The sequence below is a fragment of the Aptenodytes forsteri genome, unplaced genomic scaffold, assembly GCF_000699145.1.
Source record: "Aptenodytes forsteri isolate BGI_AS27 unplaced genomic scaffold, ASM69914v1 Scaffold471, whole genome shotgun sequence".
Lineage (NCBI taxonomy): Eukaryota > Metazoa > Chordata > Aves > Sphenisciformes > Spheniscidae > Aptenodytes > Aptenodytes forsteri.
In genome coordinates, this window is record NW_008795862.1 from 235,977 (window position 1) to 254,796 (window position 18,820).

The window sequence follows — 18,820 nt, forward strand, 5'->3', positions numbered from 1 at the left end:
TTGTTGTTTTTTTTGGGGGGGGGGGGGGGGAAGTGGGTTTTGGCAATACACACACTTAGACTTCTATTATCATCAGATCCGTCAGGTTGGTTTCAGACTCTTTGTATCCAAATAAGAGCATTTTTTTTATCATTGCATTTCATGGTAGTTTAATGGCTAATTAATCTTTTACAAGTTTCCTGAGGTATGGAAAGGGGATTATACACTGCTAATCTGAACACATTGTTCTTATTATAACCTGATTAGAACTAATTCTTCTGTGGGAAAGCTAGGAGTTGGATGACCAGCTGATGTGGGAACTGTTTCCCTGCTTTGCCAGCTCTTACTGGGTGTTCCAATTAGCTACATTCATTTTTTAATGAATTGTTTCATCATTTGCACTGGGGAATTCTTAATACTTCAAATATTTAATGTCACGAGGCACTTCTTGGACTCTGTGGCATTCTCACTGTATTTAACCATTAGCAGCTCCTTGTATTCAAGTCCTTGCCATTTTGGTTTGTACCATATGTACATTCTGGGAAGGTAACATTGTTAGTGCTGAAGAAAGAGGTTTTTCAAAAGATTTCATTGGGATTTAACACTGCTATTCAGCCTTAACAGTCTTAGTTGGGCATTGCTATGCTTTAAATGGCAGGAGGTTCAGGAGTGGAAGTTGCTGAAGAAATTCTACTTAGTACAAGTGTTAGCTGTTCCTCATATCCCAGGAGCAAGAAATTTGTGTTCCTAGGAAAGTCAGCTGCTCCACAGAAGGCTTAGTACTCAGCCAGACATGACCCAGACCTAATCCCATGACTGAGCACCGATGTCTATTCTGTTGGGATTGGCGGTATTTGGGGGATTTTGTGTCCAGAGGATTCAGTACTTCATGAGTACCTCTGGGTATAGGACTTCAGTGCACAAAAAGTGCAGGAAGTCAGTGTGCTGCTCTGAAGCCTCTTGCAGGCGTCAGATGAGTTTACCCAGAAAAAAGAAGCTCTCTTCTCATTTAATTGTGTGTTTGACAGCTCCTTGAGTGCCGGACTTGCAAATTAATATCAAGACTTGTGTAGTTTGACAGCATTTCCCCTCAGATCTATTCCCAGTAATTTCATGCCACATTGGTTATGTTTGAATTATATTTGCCATATGAAAGTAATCACCATGTATAATCTCAATTAAACTGCAAAGACTATCAAACGCACATCTCTTCCCACCCCCAACCCATCTCTTTCTTTTTTGGGCTGGACTACTGAACGGGTATCTAAAATTCAACCAATTCTGACAGCTGCTCTGTGCCAAAAGGCTTAACTTTCAGGATTCCAGAGATTCCTTTATTGTTTTCATTAATGCATACAACCCCCCAGCCCATTCTCCTGTTAGGTTTGCAGGGAGTAAAGCGCTGAACACAGGCCCCTTTTTATTGGGAAGAAAGTCCATGAAAACAGTGCTAATGTAATACACTTTTCAATGCATACATTTCTTTGGAGAGGGATCATGTCTCTTGTGGACTGAAACCCAAATAGATTTCTGTGCTTTATAAATAAAAAGCGTGCATTGTAACAGACCAGATCTTTTGCTTTTCTGTCTCTGGGTGCAGGTAGGAGAGGAGGCTTGGATTGCGGTGAAGTCCACATGTCCTTGCAACTTCACTCTACATTATGAAGTGGCATCGCGAGGCAACATTGTCCTTTCAGGACTGCAGCCCAGTAACATCACCCAGCAGAGGAGCAAAAGAGCCACCTTTCCCTTTGAGAAGAACATTGATATCACACGCTTCCCAGGAACAGGTAGCTAGCATCAGAAATGCAAACTCGCCCCTGTTTTCAGGGAAAAACAACCTTTCTGCAAACCTAAGTATCCTCTTTTTTGAATTTGATGCTCCTTAAAGGGCACAGAATAATTTTGTGCAAGAAAAATAGTGATATCCATTGCAGACACAGTCATATAGAAAAAGATAAATTTCTCCAAGAGCAATAACTCTTGGAGAGTTTTCTCTGGTCTTTCTGTAGTCTTTCTGTGTTAAGAAAACTCTAGTCTTTTGTAATATGCTTGGCTTGGGATCAGCTGAGTGGTAGGAAAGTGTATGATGGGGCTGGGGCAATTTACTAAGCTGGTTGAGCTTAAACTAGGAAGAGGACATTAGATGGACTGATAGCATGGATCAGGCTAAAGGAGAAGATCGTGCAGTTAGCATGGGGAAGGGAAATGGGAGTAGGGACTCCTAGTTTGTACAAGCAATAACAGAAAGATACAAATCTGGTGAATTCAGGGAACGGGGGGGTAAAGAATGATGTGCTTGGGAAGATGCATACAACAGCTGCCAAAGGAAAAGTCTGTCTATACTAGTAACATGTCTGCAATAGCAGCCACTTTCAGATAGTTGGGGAAAAGAAATTTCCCTAGATGTACCCACCCGGCTTCTGGTAATCAGTGGTTTAAGAATTTTTAATAACTTTCTGCACTGACGGTTGGTTCTGAGCTGTTGTATTTACAGGTTGCCCAGAGACATTGTGGTTGCTCCGTCACTGGAAGTGTTCAAGGTCAGGTTGGATGGGGCTTTGAGCAACCCGATCTAGTGAAAGATGTCCCTGCCCACAGCAGGGGGAGTTGGAACTAGATGATCATTAAAGGTCCCTTCCAACCCAAACCATTCTATGATTCTATTTAACTGCTGCTAGTGAAACGATGCTCTATAAACTGCATAATCCTTTTTCAAACCCATTTATAGTTTCTCTCTCAGCAGCGTTCTGCAGCAATAGATACCCTCTTTTGTTTATTTTAAATGGCTTGATAACTTAATTGTATATTTCCTTGATTTTATGTTAGGAAAAACACTGGGTAGTCATTCTCTATCCACCTTCTCCATACTGCTCACTATGTTATGGGTGCTAATTGCCTATCAAGGAAAAGAAAAAAGAAGGGAAAAGATTCTGAGTTCAAGAAGAATGTGTGCAACAGGAACAAGGGAAGGATGCAAGTCCTGGGTGGAGAGTTCTGTGCCTTGCAGCATTTGGATGGGGCATTTGGAAGAGAGTGATTTTGATAAATAACGCTGTCCTTTTTACAATTTATTTTTTAGCACCTACCAGTATCCCTGCAGCAGAGGTTGAAGTCTGCATGACATTCCTCCGGTTCTCAGTAGTTCACAACATGGCTCCCTTGGGCCGTCTTCTGGTGTATTATGTCAGGGAGAATGGAGAAGGGGTTACAGACAGCCTGCAGTTCACTGTGAAGTCCTCCTTTGAAAATCAGGTATTGGCAGTGTAGCTAGTGGAGAGGAGGGGGTGGTGTCTCGTTACTCTTTGTAGCTTTGTCTGCTGATTATGAGTTGAGGTAATGGGATTTAATGTTAAATTCCTAGGTTGCAGTGGCTCTCTCGGCAAATGAGACCAGACCTGGTGATGTTGTGAACATCAAGGTCAGAGCTGCAAAATCAAGCTGCGTCTGCATTGCCACTGTGGATAAGAGTGTCTACTTGCTGAAGACAGGTTTTCAGCTGACAGCCAGTCAGGTAGAAGGAAGCTTAAGGCACTGATGTCTTTTTCTTAATACTGCTATGCACTTTACCTTTAGTAAGTAGCCTTTATACCTAAGGACAGCAGTCTGTTCCCTTTCCCTGCAGGTTTTTCAAGAGCTTGCAGAATATGATGTATCTGATGCTTTTGGAGCTCCGAAGGAAGAAGGGCACTTCTGGTGGCCAGGCATGTCCTCACGTAGACGCCGTAGATCTTCTGTCTTTCCCTGGCACTGGGACATCACCAAGGATGCTCGCTTCGCGTTTACAGTAGGAAGAATCAGCCTCACTTCTCTATGGAGTGTCTCTTTTACTTTCATGTTTGCAGGATAATTTTCAGCTCCATAGGCCATTATTTTCTTCACATCAGAGCTGTTTCTCCAGGGGGTGGGCTGAAAAGTAATTTCTGAGAACAGAGAGTAAGTATACTGTTCCAGCAAAGATATTGGAGAAATGTGCTTTGATTTTGGCCAATCTTGATAAGAGGGCCAGATATCCTGTTGGGTGAAGGAATTCATGCTGATGCTCTGGAGAATCAGACAGGGGACCAGAAGGTTCCTCCAGGGCTGGGTGAGTGTGCAGATCTCTTCTGCAGTTACTTTGACAGGGAAGGAAGGTGGAACATGAGTCTTTCCTTATAGCCTTTTCCCTTTTAGGCTATCTTTTGGAAATCCTTCTTTCCTACGCCAGTTCTGCCAGCTTCTGTGGCCATCTGTGTGAAGGACCAGTAATGTTTTCTTTGTATCCTTGATCAGGTTACCCTGATCCTCTCTCTTCATTTTTTGTCCTTTCTGCAATTTTAGCTAGATTGTTCTGTTGTGTTGTCTTAAACCCCGTAGGCTTCCACATATTCCCCCAATGCCTCAATTTCTTAATCATAAACTCTAAATCCTCATTACTATCCACTGCTGCAGGAGTCACTGCTGCTTCTCTCCCTGTGATCTGTTGGGGTTTTTGTTCTGATGCTTTTTTTTCTTACTGAGAGACGTAAACTCTCAGGGAAAAGATACATATGTTAATAGCTGGTATGTATGCACTGCTGTAGACCTGATTTGTAATAATTAGATGTGTACATAAAGAGAACAAAGCTCATACTCCCTTTGGTGTCTGGGAACTGCTGTCTCTTATGAATAAGTGCATTTAGGGGACAGAGCTGGCAGACAGCTTTCTTATGAATTCTGTATTTTTACTGTGAAGCTGTGTGGACAGTTTCCATTTTGCTTGGCATTCCTGGTAGTGCAGAATTGGTGATGTCTGATGTGAGAGCTGCCTGCTAACTGCAGCAGAACACACTGGAAACTTTTAGGAAGGGTAAAAAGCTGTAATGTAATATTCTAGGGGAAAAGTATGTGTAATAATTTTTCACCTGTAGCTGCCTGACAGTTACACATGCCCAGTAATGTTAGATATTGGTTTAAATGCATTTTCCAAGCAAACAAGAGCTTTCTCGTAAAACTTCTGCCTGTAAAGTGCCTACATATTTTCACATTAAGTCATTTTTATATAAAGTTTTAAAAAAATCCTCAAGTTTCAATTGAAATTTACCCCATAAATGTTGGAATAGGGTTGGGGGATTCTATTCAGAAAAGTTTTTACTGGTACATTTTTAATTCTTCTTCTTTTTTTTCTTGCTGGTTTTTGTTTTGTGGTCTTCATTTTTATTGTCTAGGAAACTGGTTTGGTTGTAATGACTGATATAGTCAGCTTAAACCACAGACAGAACGGAGGTATGTACACGGATGAGGCTGTCCCAGCTTTTCAGCCACATACTGGGACGTTGGTGGCTACAATGCATTCTAAAATAGCACCAAGGTAACGTTTTTATTGTAATGCGTATTGTCTATGATACTCTTAGCTATTTTTTTTTTTTCTATATTCTCAGCTGTTTCCCACCTCCTTGCCCCCAGGAAATTGCTTGGTTTAGACAAGGTGGTGGTGGGGAAACTCTTCCTTTGTCTTGATAGACCTAACAAAAATTACAGCTGACACTACTTTGTTAAATTTAAATTAACTCTGGAAAAATGCAAAGTAATATTCTTCAAAAGGATCATTTGAAACTCTTTGCATATCTCAGTTTTCTGTGAATTAGTTGCTGCTTCTCAGTATTTGCAAGCTAGCCCTTGTTTTGCAGAGTTGCTCATTGCTCGTTATTTTGACCATTCAGCTGGTGGTCAAAATAAATAAAATGAGGGACTGCAGGAAGAAAAAGTCGTGATGTACTATGACTAATGCTGCAAACTGAGGATGTGCCTTCCCTTTGTATTCTGAACCACCTGGTGGCCTCTCTTAGCAGAGTAAGTTTCAGAGGTTAGTTAAGAAAAAGATAATGAAGCATCACAGGTGTAGAAAAATGGGACAAATTATGAAAATATTAGAGATCAAGACAATTTCAAAAGAAGAAACAGAGGGGAATATAAAGTAGTGATTGTAGAAACTGCTATTAGTAAGGCCATATCATGATATCATGGGAAGTCACATGCTCTGTATGCTCCCTTTGATTTCGTTTGGTGAAAGAATTTGGATCATAAAACCTTTTTTTTTTTAAGATTATATTATTTATGCTAGTTTTTAAGATTATCTTATTTATACTATCTCTTTTAGATTCTTATTTATGTCTCCAGACTGTTTGTGTGTGTGCACAATGGGATCATTTGGAAAGACTGTAATTTGTGTTCTGAATGATACACCCATTCACTTTTTTGATTCTGTGCTAGCTAGAGTTTTGGTTGGTCATGTGAGCTGCATTCAGGCGATAACAGTAACTGATAAATCAGTATTACAGCCGTCTTATTAAAAGAATTCATTGCCAAGGACTTATTTCTTTATGCTAGTTTAAGATTATTTATACTATCTCTTTTAGATTCTTATTTATGTCTCCAGACTGTTTGTGTGTGTGCACAATGGGATCATTTGGAAAGACTGTAATTTGTGTTCTGAATGATACACCCATTCACTTTTTTGATTCTGTGCTAGCTAGAGTTTTGGTTGGTCATGTGAGCTGCATTCAGGCGATAACAGTAACTGATAAATCAGTATTACAGCCGTCTTATTAAAAGAATTCATTGCCAAGGACTTATTTCTTGTTCTAGCAGAGCAGAGAAGAGAAAAAGAACCTTCTTTCCCGAAACATGGATTTGGCACTGCCTCAACGTCAGGTATTGACAGGGAATTCCCTTAATTATATCCAGAGGGTTGTATCCTCTTCAACTGCAGAAAACAAAGCTATTTAAAACCTCCTGGAGTTACACTGGCATTCTCTGATATTTTGTTGTTGTTGTTGTTGCTTTTCTTCATTACTGCTTTAATCAGTAATCTTTCTCTGTAACATTTCATCTGGTCTTCAAGTGTATTTACTTCAAGTTGAACCTGTCAGTTGTGGCTACATTGCAACCCCTGTGCAATTCACCAAGGTGTCACAAGCAGAGGAGTATCTTCAGGGAAGAAAAGGAGCAATGGTTTGGTTCAACAAGTTTCTAGGTTTTACTCGCTTACAGAAAGGGTGTATCAAGAAGTTATTGAAGAGCAAGTGAGGATATAGGTTTGAAGTGATTAGCTACTGTGAGGAACTACCTGTTGCATAGCTTGCCTCACAATAAATGCAAGTCAGACTGCTCTTGCAATAAAAAGGGACTGTAAGATATAAAGTGATGACGCATTTCTCGGTCTATGCTAAAATCTTCATATGAACCAGAATTCTATGTACCACTTAAGAGAGCAAAGGATAATGGGAAATCTCGCTAGAGTTCACAGTCAAGAGGCAAGACCCAGCCCCTCAGAAGTGCCAGTTCCCCTGTACAGTGGGGGATGAGTTGGGTCTGGATTTGTGTTTGGATCTTAGGGTAATCCAGAAACGTCAACTTCAGCGAGTGCTAGTGTTTTTCTTCCTTTCTACCCCTATTCTAGCATCAATTGCTGCATATGCTTTAGTGGGAAAATGATCCCAAGGTTAATATGTGTGAGGAGATGGAGGCAGAATAGCTGCTTCTGTAAATGCTGGTACAGCCTAACCATGCACCGGTGAGTATTCTATATTGATCACTTTTTAAATTGCACAGAGCCATTCTTTCTCTTTCATCTGATGCACGAGTATCTCCCCCAAACCTTAATTTACTGCCCAACAACTCATGGTTTCCACCTGGTACAATGGGAACTGAAAAAATTAATAGATAACTAATCTCTCCCAGAAACAGCACATCTAGCATAATTTGAAGCAATTATTAAAAGGCTTCTCCAGGTTTGCAAGTAAACTTCATTCTCAATAAATGATTATAAATTAAATTTGACAGGAACTTGCAGCAACTGTATTCAAATCTGTTCAATTGAGCATGAAATATGCTTTGTAGAAATATACAAAGAATTCCAGAAGTGCCCGTTTGGGCCTCAGCAAGCTGGGGCAGTTAATTGTAAGTGGGAGAGTATGGAATAAAAAGTTGCAGATTGCATTTTCTCCACTTCATTTCATTAGAAACAACTGAATTGAGCATTCCTTGATTTCCACTCTCTTGAACAGGAAGAATTTTTTTTTCTTCTACCATTTATAATTATAATATACAATCCTCAAAAAAGAAACAAAAGCCTAATGTCAACTTCCCAAACCAGTTCTAAAAATTCCTAGAGCCTGGCTGGAGGGTCTAATGGCTGGAAATGTGTGTGTATTTTGGCCCCCCGCCCAGAAGAGTAAGTGCCCTCATGTGTGAAAATAATGTTAATGCTGGTTATGGGCTGAAATCCCAGTGGAAAGAACATCAGCTGCAACAAATTGTCCGGTTAAACAGACTGGAATACTGCCCGTTCTGGAGCTAGGACACCCTTCTGCTTACTCGTCAGGGCTGAAGTTTATTGCAGGTACCAGCTACCTAACTCCAGTTAGGATGAAGACCTAAATATTAAGAAACTAGTGTGTTTAAAAGAAGTTAAAATAACATGGTGCTGTCAAGCCAAGGGCATTTCCCAGGCTCTCCACTCTGTAGTTTGAGCTGGGAACCACATTCATTGGCCGGAGTGCTAGAGACTGACCGAACCGAACATGCCTATTCAAAGACATAGTGATCAATAGGTTTTTTATCAAACTACTTGTTTTAATCCTTTTCCTACTGTAATATAAATACACAGACCAGTACTTGATACATGATATGCTGCCTAGTTAATGACAGTTACAGTAGCTTAGGCTCATTGAAAATCACAAACAGTTGATTTAGACGTTGAAAGTATCAAGATACTTCTTCGGTGCCTAAAATATGAATAACCTGCAGTTGAAAAGCAGCGAAAGCACAATTCTTCAGTTTGTCCTGGATATGAATCAGGAGGTATTGCAGCCTTGAAAGACAGCGTGCTATGCTGTAGACTTCCAGAGCTTATTCTGAAGATCTTGCTTTCTTGTTTTCCAACGCCAACTAAGATGCACATTGCTCTCAAAAGATTACAGAGCTAGCAGCATGTGTATCAAGCTCTGGGGAATAAATAAGAACTTGAGAGAAAACAACCTTAGGGTGTACTCATAACTGCACCAATCATCCTGCCAGTTGAGCCATGAAATAGCTTTTGTTCTTGCTTTAGAGGAAATGTTTTCTGTTCCAGGCAAGGCCAAAGCTTCTTTGCAGGAGGGAAATAGCAAAGTCTGCAGAACAAAATTGAATTTCTATTATTATAAAGCATGGAAGAGGATACCGGGTTTATGATATCCTGTTGTGGTATGCACAGTAAAGCTAAATACTCAGAGTAGAAATTTGATGTTTAATAATTAGTTTCAATCCTCATTGGAAGAAAATGATGTTTTTGGAAATTTTCTGAGTCAGGCATTCCAAAAAACAACTAACCAAAATGTTTCTGAATCAAAATATGCTCCCCTGGACAAGCAGCTGTTGAACTTGGTGTCTGGAAAATTTCTCATTTGCCCTTATGTTCAAGCAGAGGCTGCAATGTGGCAATGTATACAAGGACAACGGGTTCCAACAAAAATTACTTTTATTTCACTAGCTGTTAAATAGATTATTGCTGAACTGTTTTTATCCAGGACCTCATCCTAGGATTCTTTCTTTTCTTTTCGTTTTTTGTTTGGGTTTTTTTTTTTTTTTGACTTAGTGCAGACATTTGCCTCTAAGAAAAGTGACTCTCTATAATGAGGCCGCAAATGCCTGTAAAGCTTTTAATCCAGTAAGAACTTGTATGTTAGACTGTGTTTTGCAGAAGCAACTACTTGCTGTTCCGCTCCTTATAAATGTGCATAGGTCTCAAAAAACCTGATAGAAAACATTGGGCCTTTTATAAGCTGTTGTTCAAAGCAGACACTGATGCTATGTTGTAAGTTTGGACCTGGAGGGAATTCCCCAAAATGTTTGACTCTGTGTGCTTTAGCTTCATTCAAAAGCATTTCATTAATCTGACCAACCCATGTTATTCCCTGTTCTCTTTGGTAGTAATATATCAGGAGAAGCACAGCTGCACGTGGAAGTGCCAGACTCCATCACTACGTGGATAACTGAAGCTGTGGGTCTCTCTGAAGAGAAGGGGTTGGGCATTGCCAGTCAAACAGAACTGAAGACATTTAAACCTTTCTTCATTGATTTCACCTTGCCATACCATGTCATCCGGGGAGAACAGACCAAAATCCCATTGACTGTCTACAATTACTTAGCTGTCTGTGTAGAGGTAACGTCCCTCTTTATTCCCGTTGCTAAGTCACTAAATTATGCTTTATCATCAAAATTTCCTAAGTGACCTACAAGTTACAGTAGATAAGGTATAGGGATAACGTAGTGATAAGCTCAGCATAAATGCTTTGAATGAGATAAAAATATTGTTTTTCAATATGAATAAATATCATTGCTTTATTTACTTTTAGCTTGAAACAACTGTAGTAGTCTGCAGTGTCTTGCAACACTTCAGAAATACAAACACTGAAAAATGTAGGGAAGACAATTAGAAAGCTTATACTGAACCACAGAGAAGAATTTCATTCATAATCAGAAAGCTGCTGAAAGTAGTTTATTTTGACAGAATGTTATTTTTCAAGAAATCCTGTCTCCCTAGATGCTTTCTTCTCAAACTCATTATCTGTCTAGCTCCAGCAGTATCATTCTGAACTACTTGTAGAATTGCTGAGCTGAAGGTAATGCTGTCAGTCAAACGTATTACTAGAATGTTTGAAGAATGAATAATCTGTGCATGCTATGATTTTATTAAGCATTTTGTGGGTTTCAGATTTTTCATATATATCAGTTGGTTTTGCAGCTGAAACTTGCAATAAATGGCATTCAAAAATTTTCACAGGTCCACGTGAAGATTTCTGTTCCAAAAGGCATAAAGTTTGTTGGGCATCCTGGGAAACACCATCTGACAAGAAAGAAGTGCGTTGCCCCTGGGGAAGCTAAACCCACCTCTATCGTTTTGTCCTTCAATGAGCTTGGACTGAGCAACATCACTGGTAGTATAGAAATAAAAACAGCTTGCTGCTTGAAGGAGTTTTACAAGTGTTTCTTTTTATTCCTCTTTCAGAAGAAAATTCTTATTTCCGTAGTACCCCAAAGTGGAATCATTCATTCCACTTTCTGCCAACTTAGCTTTTCAACCTCATTTGTTTCTTAGAAACAGATTCTACAGCTGTAATGCACTGGAGAGTCTGTATGAACAAACTTCAGGAGATTCCCTAGTCATCAGTTTTCCTGTTGTGTGATATGTGGTCATGTAAGTTTTGGAGCTGTTACATCTCCCTGAAGAGATCAGTGGAAATTTTTAAATAAGAGAATAACAACAAATTCTGTACATCTTTCAAGCAAATAATCACAGTAAAAATTGTGCAACACTGCAAACTAGGAAAGAGTTTCTCTGTTGCCCCGTGACCATCCAAATTTTGTCCAGTTTTAAATGTGACCGTTCAAATATGGAATAAAGGTAATATAAGAGAGCTGTAATTACAAAACACGATGTATTGTTAATCAACTGTAGCTAATTAGTTTAGATCTTCACTTGAACTCCTGAAGATCTTCCTATCTCAAAATCTCTGCTTCTTTTCCCTTCTGACTCTTAGCAAAAGCTTTTGCTTATGGTGGAACTAATTGCTGTCAGGATGGGATGCAGACCTTAAAGAATGGCAAGCACTCAGAGGACAATTATATGGACAAAAGGACCCCAGTGGGAGTGGATTATGTTCGCAGTAGTGTTATTATTGAGGTAAGAAAATACGAATTTGTAATAACTCAGAAAAAAAAATTATAAATGGGCAAATCATGACAGTGTTTAGGTAGATAATCAAATGTGAATAGGTTTATAAGAATCTTCAAGTTGATTTATGGTACGTTTACATGATTGGAAATAATCAATTTTAGTGGTACGTGTACAGAAAGAGCCCATTTGATTCTGAGTTCTTGCTGGTCAATCTTCAATACTGGTCAGAAGAAAAACGAGAAACTTTATCAGATCAGCTTGCTCGGTTAATCTAAGAAATATGCTGTGATGTGAGATTTTCTGGTAGTGGTTAGCTATCTCTAGCTAACAGAATACAGTGTAATAACTTTTCTAGAAAGGATATAAAACACTGTACAGCAGCAGAATATTATTTCTGTATTTTGTAAGTAAAACTGAATAGTTGTTACTGCTAATCCAAGCACTGTATTTTTATGTATGGATTTCTGTCTTTATATAGCCAGAGGGACTGTCCAGAGAATACACCTATAGTGTGTTCTTCTGCCCAAATGGTAAGTTCATGATTCAAATGAGATATTAAGTTTGTTTGATTTAGTTATAAATAGAAATGTAAGTAAACTGCATAGCTGTTACTGCTAATCCAAGCACTGTATTTTTATGTATGGATTTCTGTCTTTATATAGCCAGAGGGACTGTCCAGAGAATACACCTATAGTGTGTTCTTCTGCCCAAATGGTAAGTTCATGATTCAAATGAGATATTAAGTTTGTTTGATTTAGTTATAAATAGAAACATGTGGCTTCATCTCATGAAAAAAAAAAAAATTAAAAAAATCTTTGTTTCTGTTTCTCTGTGATTGATGAGTTATGGTGTGTAGGAGGAACTTTTGAATAAAGAGTCTTTCTTACCTGGCTGGCTAATTATGAATTTGCTCTAACTGCCCAAGTGATTTCTGGAAATGGCAATTAAATTCCTTTACTTTATGAAACAGTTTAAGTATTCAGCACTGTGGACAGTAACTGTGACTGTACTATATTTTCAGCTGATGTTTTAAAATTCAGTTCTGGAATCAGTATGTTCTTTCTGCCTCAGATTTGGATAGCTCAAAGTTGGCTCCAGTAGCTAAACAGAGATGCTTTTGACCACTAGATTAGAACTGAAAAATCACTTACAGACTTCATAAGAAATCCAGCTGAGCAGTTTGAATTGAAGGATCTGCTATATTGCAAGGGGGTGTAAATAGAAGATGGGAAGAAACATCCACGTATACTTTCATAGTTTGTTTAAGAGAAGCTGGAAAAAAGAACATGTATTTAGGAAAGGTCTGTTTGTTTAAATTTTAGTAGTTTGCTATGGGTTATTTTTGAAGTATGTGAGCTAAGCTCTAACTCTTACAACATTCCATTATTTTTCTGACTAGAGAAAATACACATTTCTACACCTAACAAATATGAGTACCAATACATGCAGAAACCTGTCCGGATGACACACTTTGACATTGCTGTGAAAGCACACAATGATGCTCACCTGGCCTTGTCCTCTGGTCCACATGACATGGCAGAGATGACTGAGATTGTTATTGGTGGACATCAAAATACTAAAACATGGATTTCCATAAGCAAAATGGGTGAGCCAGTGGCCAGCAGGGACACAGCTGGTATCCTCTCCTGGGATGAATTCCGCAGCTTCTGGATCAGCTGGAAAAATGGAATTATCCAGGTAATGAATTTATCTATGTAATGGTCTGGAAGTCTCTTGCTTTCTTAAATAGAGTTTGAGCACACATACGGCAGATTTTCATTAGGCTTGTTGTAGAAGGCGAAAGCTTCATTCCTGTTGCTTTTTCTGTATTAAGTCTTGATCAGGCTGTTTTAATCAGAACGTATCTGCTTGCTACATTATGTTCTCAGGACCTCAGTCTTCAATGTTTTTAGTACTAAGTGTGCTGAAAGCCTTGGAGGTCAAGCCTGTGGAATTCTCATTAAACTTCCTTGGATTGTTTGGGGCTGGGGGGAGAGAAAGGTACTGGTCCATCTACGATGTTCTCTGGTGCACACATAAGTTACTGGGTCCAAGGACACATGGCAGACTGACTTCATATGTGTGGGTTCTTGGAACTGCATGGTTTTTTGTTCCTTTCAGGTTGGCCATGGTACTCGGGTGCTAAATGAGTCTATTATTGTGGAGTGGACAGTCCCCAGACAGCTTGAGGTGAAGTACATTGGCTTTTCCACAGGCTGGGGGTCAATGGGAGAGTTTAAAATTTGGAGAAAAGAAGAGACTGATGAAAATCACAATGAAGCATTTACTCTTGGAGTTCCCCACAACATAATTCCAGGATCAGAAAGAGCTACGGCTTCAATAATAGGTATCAATTATGAAGAGGTATCACTAGGTACCAGTTATCAAATATGAAGAGGTACTCCAGCTGTTACTTGCTTCTGACCAGTGTTTGAGTAATACAGACCAGATAAGATAGTCATAGGCAGTTACTAAGGTATATGCTGCTTAATTCTGGGACGAATAATTATTACTTCTTTTTTGTCGCTTGTTTGAACCCTGTTTGAGTTGACAGTGACTTAAAGCTGATACCATCCGAGAGCTTTGCAGAATTCATAGTATTCATTTCATAATCATCATAATCACAAATTGTGCTGTGTTCTAAACTAGTCTAAATTGGGAAGTCATGGATAATCAAACTCTGAAATGTGAAATTTCTTTATTCCAGCAAGAGCTTGAAGGGCTAAGACTTAACATTTGAAGGACTTGCAACTTATACAGTTTATTTAAGCTCACTATGTGTAGCTAGTAGAAATTCGTGTAGTCAGGTGGGTTTTAATCATAGGACATCAAAAGGAAGTAAAGCGTAATTCCTTGATACTGAACATATTGCCTCTTTTTCAAACAGGAGATGTGATGGGTCCTACATTGAACAACTTGGACAATCTTTTGCGATTACCATTTGGATGTGGGGAGCAGAACATGATCCATTTTGCTCCTAATGTTTTTGTCCTGAAATATCTGCAGAAAACCAAACAACTCAGTCATGAGGTGGAGAGTGAAGCTACTGATTACCTTGTTCAAGGTAACTCATTACATTTACAATTTATAGAAGGAGAAGAGGCTTGTAAGTTAGAAGAGAGTTTTCCTAGTATCACATTGTACTTTCTAATCAAGAGTATCCCAAGTGATAAGGATTCACCATTTCTTGTAGGATAATCTCACAGGCTAACAGATTTTGATGGCAAGATGTTTTCCCTTGATATGTAGCATGTGTTTCCCTTCAATAACTCCTAGTTTACATGCTTATTGATTTATATTTTTTGTAATTTATTTTTCCTTAGGCAGCTTATTTCTATGTTTAAACATTTCAGAAAGTCAAGGAAAATTAAATTGAGTAGAAATCTGTATATTTAGTTTTTTTTGCCTTATTCATAAATTGTCTTTCCAGTCCTTTAGTCACTACATGGCTCTTCTCTGAACTTTCTCTTTTTTAACAGTATTTCTTAGGAACAGTATACCCAAAAGCAAAAGTTAGTATCCAAAGTATTTAACCTAGAGCCATACAACGAAGGCTTTTATCTGTCCTTTCAGTGTCCTATCCTATCTCACTAAACAGCTCAAAGGAATCTATCTCTTTATGCACTGTTTTTCTCAGCATTTGTTTGGGAAGAGCCACATGCAAAATAGTTTGTAACTAAATACAATTCTCAGGACAAGTAAGAATTCAGAGGTCATTAAAACCAAGAATGACCCAAAGGGACAAAGCTGTCTTCTGTATGAGTCAGACAATAGTCATGTCATGAAATCAGAGGTGACAGGATTAGGTGGTTCTCCTCTGAAAATAGAAATATAAAATGTAATATGTAATGTATTTCTTGTATTCAGCAGCAAAAGCCCAGTGCTGCTTCCTTTGCCTGGCTACAGTCGTTTCACTTGTAATTTTTTTTGCTTGCTGAGAGCAGTAAGACAAAGGGAATTTTTTAATACTCTGGGTCAGTGTTTCCTTTGCAATATCATTTGCTTTTGTTTCTTTTTATGAATCTGCAAACCTTCCAGGTTTTTGGCACCAAACTCTGCCTGCTAATTAACCCTTACAGAAGAAATCCTCAAGAGTTTTAAACTTTTCTGTGTTTACTGGAGCCCTGCCAAGTATAAGGTTTAGATGAGAAAGTCTGTTTGCTCACTCTAGAAGGCTTTTGTGACTTAACAAGCCAGAAAACTTTTTCATCACTTAGTCATTCATCATAGAAAGTGCTGATACCCAACGATTCCTGTATATTCCCTAATCTTTAGAAGTGGCCTGAGCTAAACCAGTCAGTAATTTTTCTGCTTTCCCACAATGCAGTTTTACAAAAGCAGGTGAACAGGTGAAAACTAGAAAGGTGAACCTCTCCAGTGAGTCCAAGCATCTAGAGGAGTGTTTAGAAAACAGAAGATTTCAGAACAGCAAGCAAGACATAAAGTCTGTGCCACTAGCAACCTAGCAAGCAAAGAAGAACAAATGTAAGAGCAATGGAGCATAAGCCAACTCAGAATGAACATTCGAGTAAAAGAACGGAGAAAATCATAAGACTGATATAAAAATACGAGTACTTAATTTATCCATCTAACACACTGGAAATGAATGCTTAGGAACAATTGAAGGAGGAAGTGCTCAGTAGTAAATTGTATCTGAGGCCTATGTAGAAAAAAAGCAATCTAATGTAACTCCTATTGTTTGGAGGAAGAAAAAAAAATAATAATACTGTTACTTATGCTTTCTGCCACGTACTTGTATATATCCCACAACCCCCAGACAAAGATGTTTTTACTACAAGAGCATCATTAATCTCTAGGGCTTTGTTCCTCCCATTTTTCAAACCATTCTATCTGCATTCCCTATAAGCATCAGAAGGCTATAGAGCAACAGGAAAAAGTGTATGAGTCATGGGCAGCCCTTACTCGGGGATTGTGGAGCTGCCTGTATCTGGAGAGGTCAACAAAGAAACTTCGCCTCCGGAAATGAAAAAGTAATCCATTCCCATAAAAATGTCACGCAGTGTGGAATAAAACATCTATTCATGTATCAGAGAATTAAGCAGGCACTAAATGTCTTTGACACGGTCTTCTTGCAGGTTTGACATATCTCCGTATCAGAAATACCCATTCTGACAGGTTTGATCCCAATGGGTGTTTAAGAGCTTTATCGAAGTATGTATTCTGCATTCCTCACTATAGAGCTTAGAGTGCTTTATTAGGATGGGCAGTTCACGGTTATAAGACAAACAGGTTTGAGAAGCAAATTCTTTTCCTAATAGGAAGAGCATTTTGACTATCTTTATTTTCAATCTCAAAAGACATTCCGGTAGAGAGTTCTTTTCTTCAGCATTCAACTTCTTAATAATTGTTGTCTAAAACAAGCCTTATAAGACAGCCCTAGTAGCTAGGAAGTGTTCGTATACGTTAAGATCAGAGCTGTTATTGTCATGTTACATTAAGTTGTCCTAAGCAACAGCTTTGGAGAAAAGTCTGAATCCAGTTGTATCATTAAAGCAAAAAAATTTTCATCTGCATGATGCTTTCAGTAAAATGGAAGGAGAATGGCTGTATGCTTAAGTAAAAATCTGGCTTTTAATACTGCATCTTTTCAGAGGGGTATCAAATTTTTAACATTTCTACTGGCCAAAATGCAGGAGTTGTAGTCTTACAGATGTTAGCCTGAATGGATTTCTGAATAAGCTACAGCGTACGTACACAGAGCTGGCTCTATCACTCACAGCAAAATAAGAGGTTGCCTCGGGCAGCAGAATCCCTTATGCTAGTGCCAGATGGTCTGAGTCTTCATTCACTTTACATACTTGTTTTTCTCTGTGTGAGGGTTTTGGACTCCACCAGTTCTTTTGTGACTTCCAGGCTACCAGCGCCAGCTGACCTACAAGAGACAAGATGGCTCATACAGCGCTTTTGGCGAGAGGGATTCCTCAGGGAGTATGTGGTGAGTTGCTATTTAAAACAGAGTTAGAAAATTCAGTGTTTGCTAAATGGGAAAAATACACAATTGGCAAGGAAAGAAGAGTAATTTTCCAGCTTCCATCATGGTATCGTACACAGTGGAGAATAGAAATAATACTCAGTGTCTATAGACTTACTGTTTCAATGCTGCTGAGTGTTCATACTACAGTAGTAGGTGTATTATAGTTGTTTCAAGACTCAGGGGCAGTTAAGATAGTCACATCTACTAATATGTCCAGGCTTTAGGCACAGAAGCTGCAGTTAAGGATCGTATTTGGTCTGCTGGAATTGGAGTAGCAATGTATAGGGCGTCTAAGCACCTAATTCCACTAGGGAATGGAGCTTCACCTGAATCGTGTACAGAGAAACTTGCTGTCTCTAGAAGTGGCAGAGGCTTCTACCAGGGTAGAAAAAAGCAAACACCAAAACCAACCCAAAAAAACCCAAGGAAGTTTTTCTCTCAAGTGCTTTATTTTATATCCACTCATGGGGATAGAAATGGAATGGTATGGATTTATGCCCTGAGAATTGAAGTGCAGGACCTTTCAGAGTCGAACAATATGGAGAACCAGAAATTAGGAAACTGAGAAATCAGCTCATCTTGCTAATGTCCCCCTTAGGAAACCATGGCCTTTAAGGTTGTACGTTACATCACATTAGCGTGTTAGTTGACTATAATGTCTCAGATGTAGTAGATTCTTGTCTTCATTCATTTGCTTGTGCTGTCATTTGGCTTCTCCATCTGCTCTGTATTTTGCTTTAAACTGATTTTTTTTTTTTTTTTTTTTGTAAGTACCACATGCTGCTGCCTCACTGTTTCTAAGATAGTAAACTTTTATCTTTTATCTGGCATCTCCCAGTCCCTAGATGTAAAATATGGTGACACATGACACATTGAGGGGAAGTACCACTTCTATGATGCTGCTGCCTCACTGTTTCTAAGATAGTAAACTTTTATCTCAGATCTGGCATCTCCCAGTCCCTAGATGTAAAATATGGTGACACAGAATTACTTAACACTTGAAAAATCCTCTGCCAGGCAGCATGCTTTCTACCCTCCCATTCCTCAGAGGCTTGTAAAATGAATGATTCAATCTCCCAAAGCTGGCCAGAGTTCGCACTTGTTGCATGTCAGAGGTTTAGAATTCCAAAAACACTTCTGTTGCTTTCTTAAGTTTTAACTCTGTA

The 18,820-nt window shown here is 38.9% G+C and overlaps 1 protein-coding gene across 1 annotated transcript in view; it reads left to right on the plus strand.

Annotated features, from left to right (window-relative positions):
- The window catches only part of CPAMD8 (C3 and PZP like, alpha-2-macroglobulin domain containing 8), a 52,158-nt gene that overhangs the window by 9,708 nt on the left and 23,630 nt on the right, over positions 1-18,820 (plus strand). The window contains exons 13-26 of the mRNA XM_019473329.1: positions 1,580-1,769; positions 3,062-3,234; positions 3,344-3,493; positions 3,605-3,766; positions 5,166-5,308; positions 6,589-6,651; positions 9,913-10,144; positions 10,766-10,919; positions 11,523-11,665; positions 12,138-12,189; positions 13,059-13,357; positions 13,781-14,006; positions 14,547-14,723; positions 17,534-17,615. Coding sequence (XP_019328874.1) covers positions 1,580-1,769; positions 3,062-3,234; positions 3,344-3,493; positions 3,605-3,766; positions 5,166-5,308; positions 6,589-6,651; positions 9,913-10,144; positions 10,766-10,919; positions 11,523-11,665; positions 12,138-12,189; positions 13,059-13,357; positions 13,781-14,006; positions 14,547-14,723; positions 17,534-17,615 — 2,246 coding nt within the window. The remainder of the gene's footprint in view (positions 1-1,579; positions 1,770-3,061; positions 3,235-3,343; positions 3,494-3,604; positions 3,767-5,165; positions 5,309-6,588; positions 6,652-9,912; positions 10,145-10,765; positions 10,920-11,522; positions 11,666-12,137; positions 12,190-13,058; positions 13,358-13,780; positions 14,007-14,546; positions 14,724-17,533; positions 17,616-18,820) is intronic.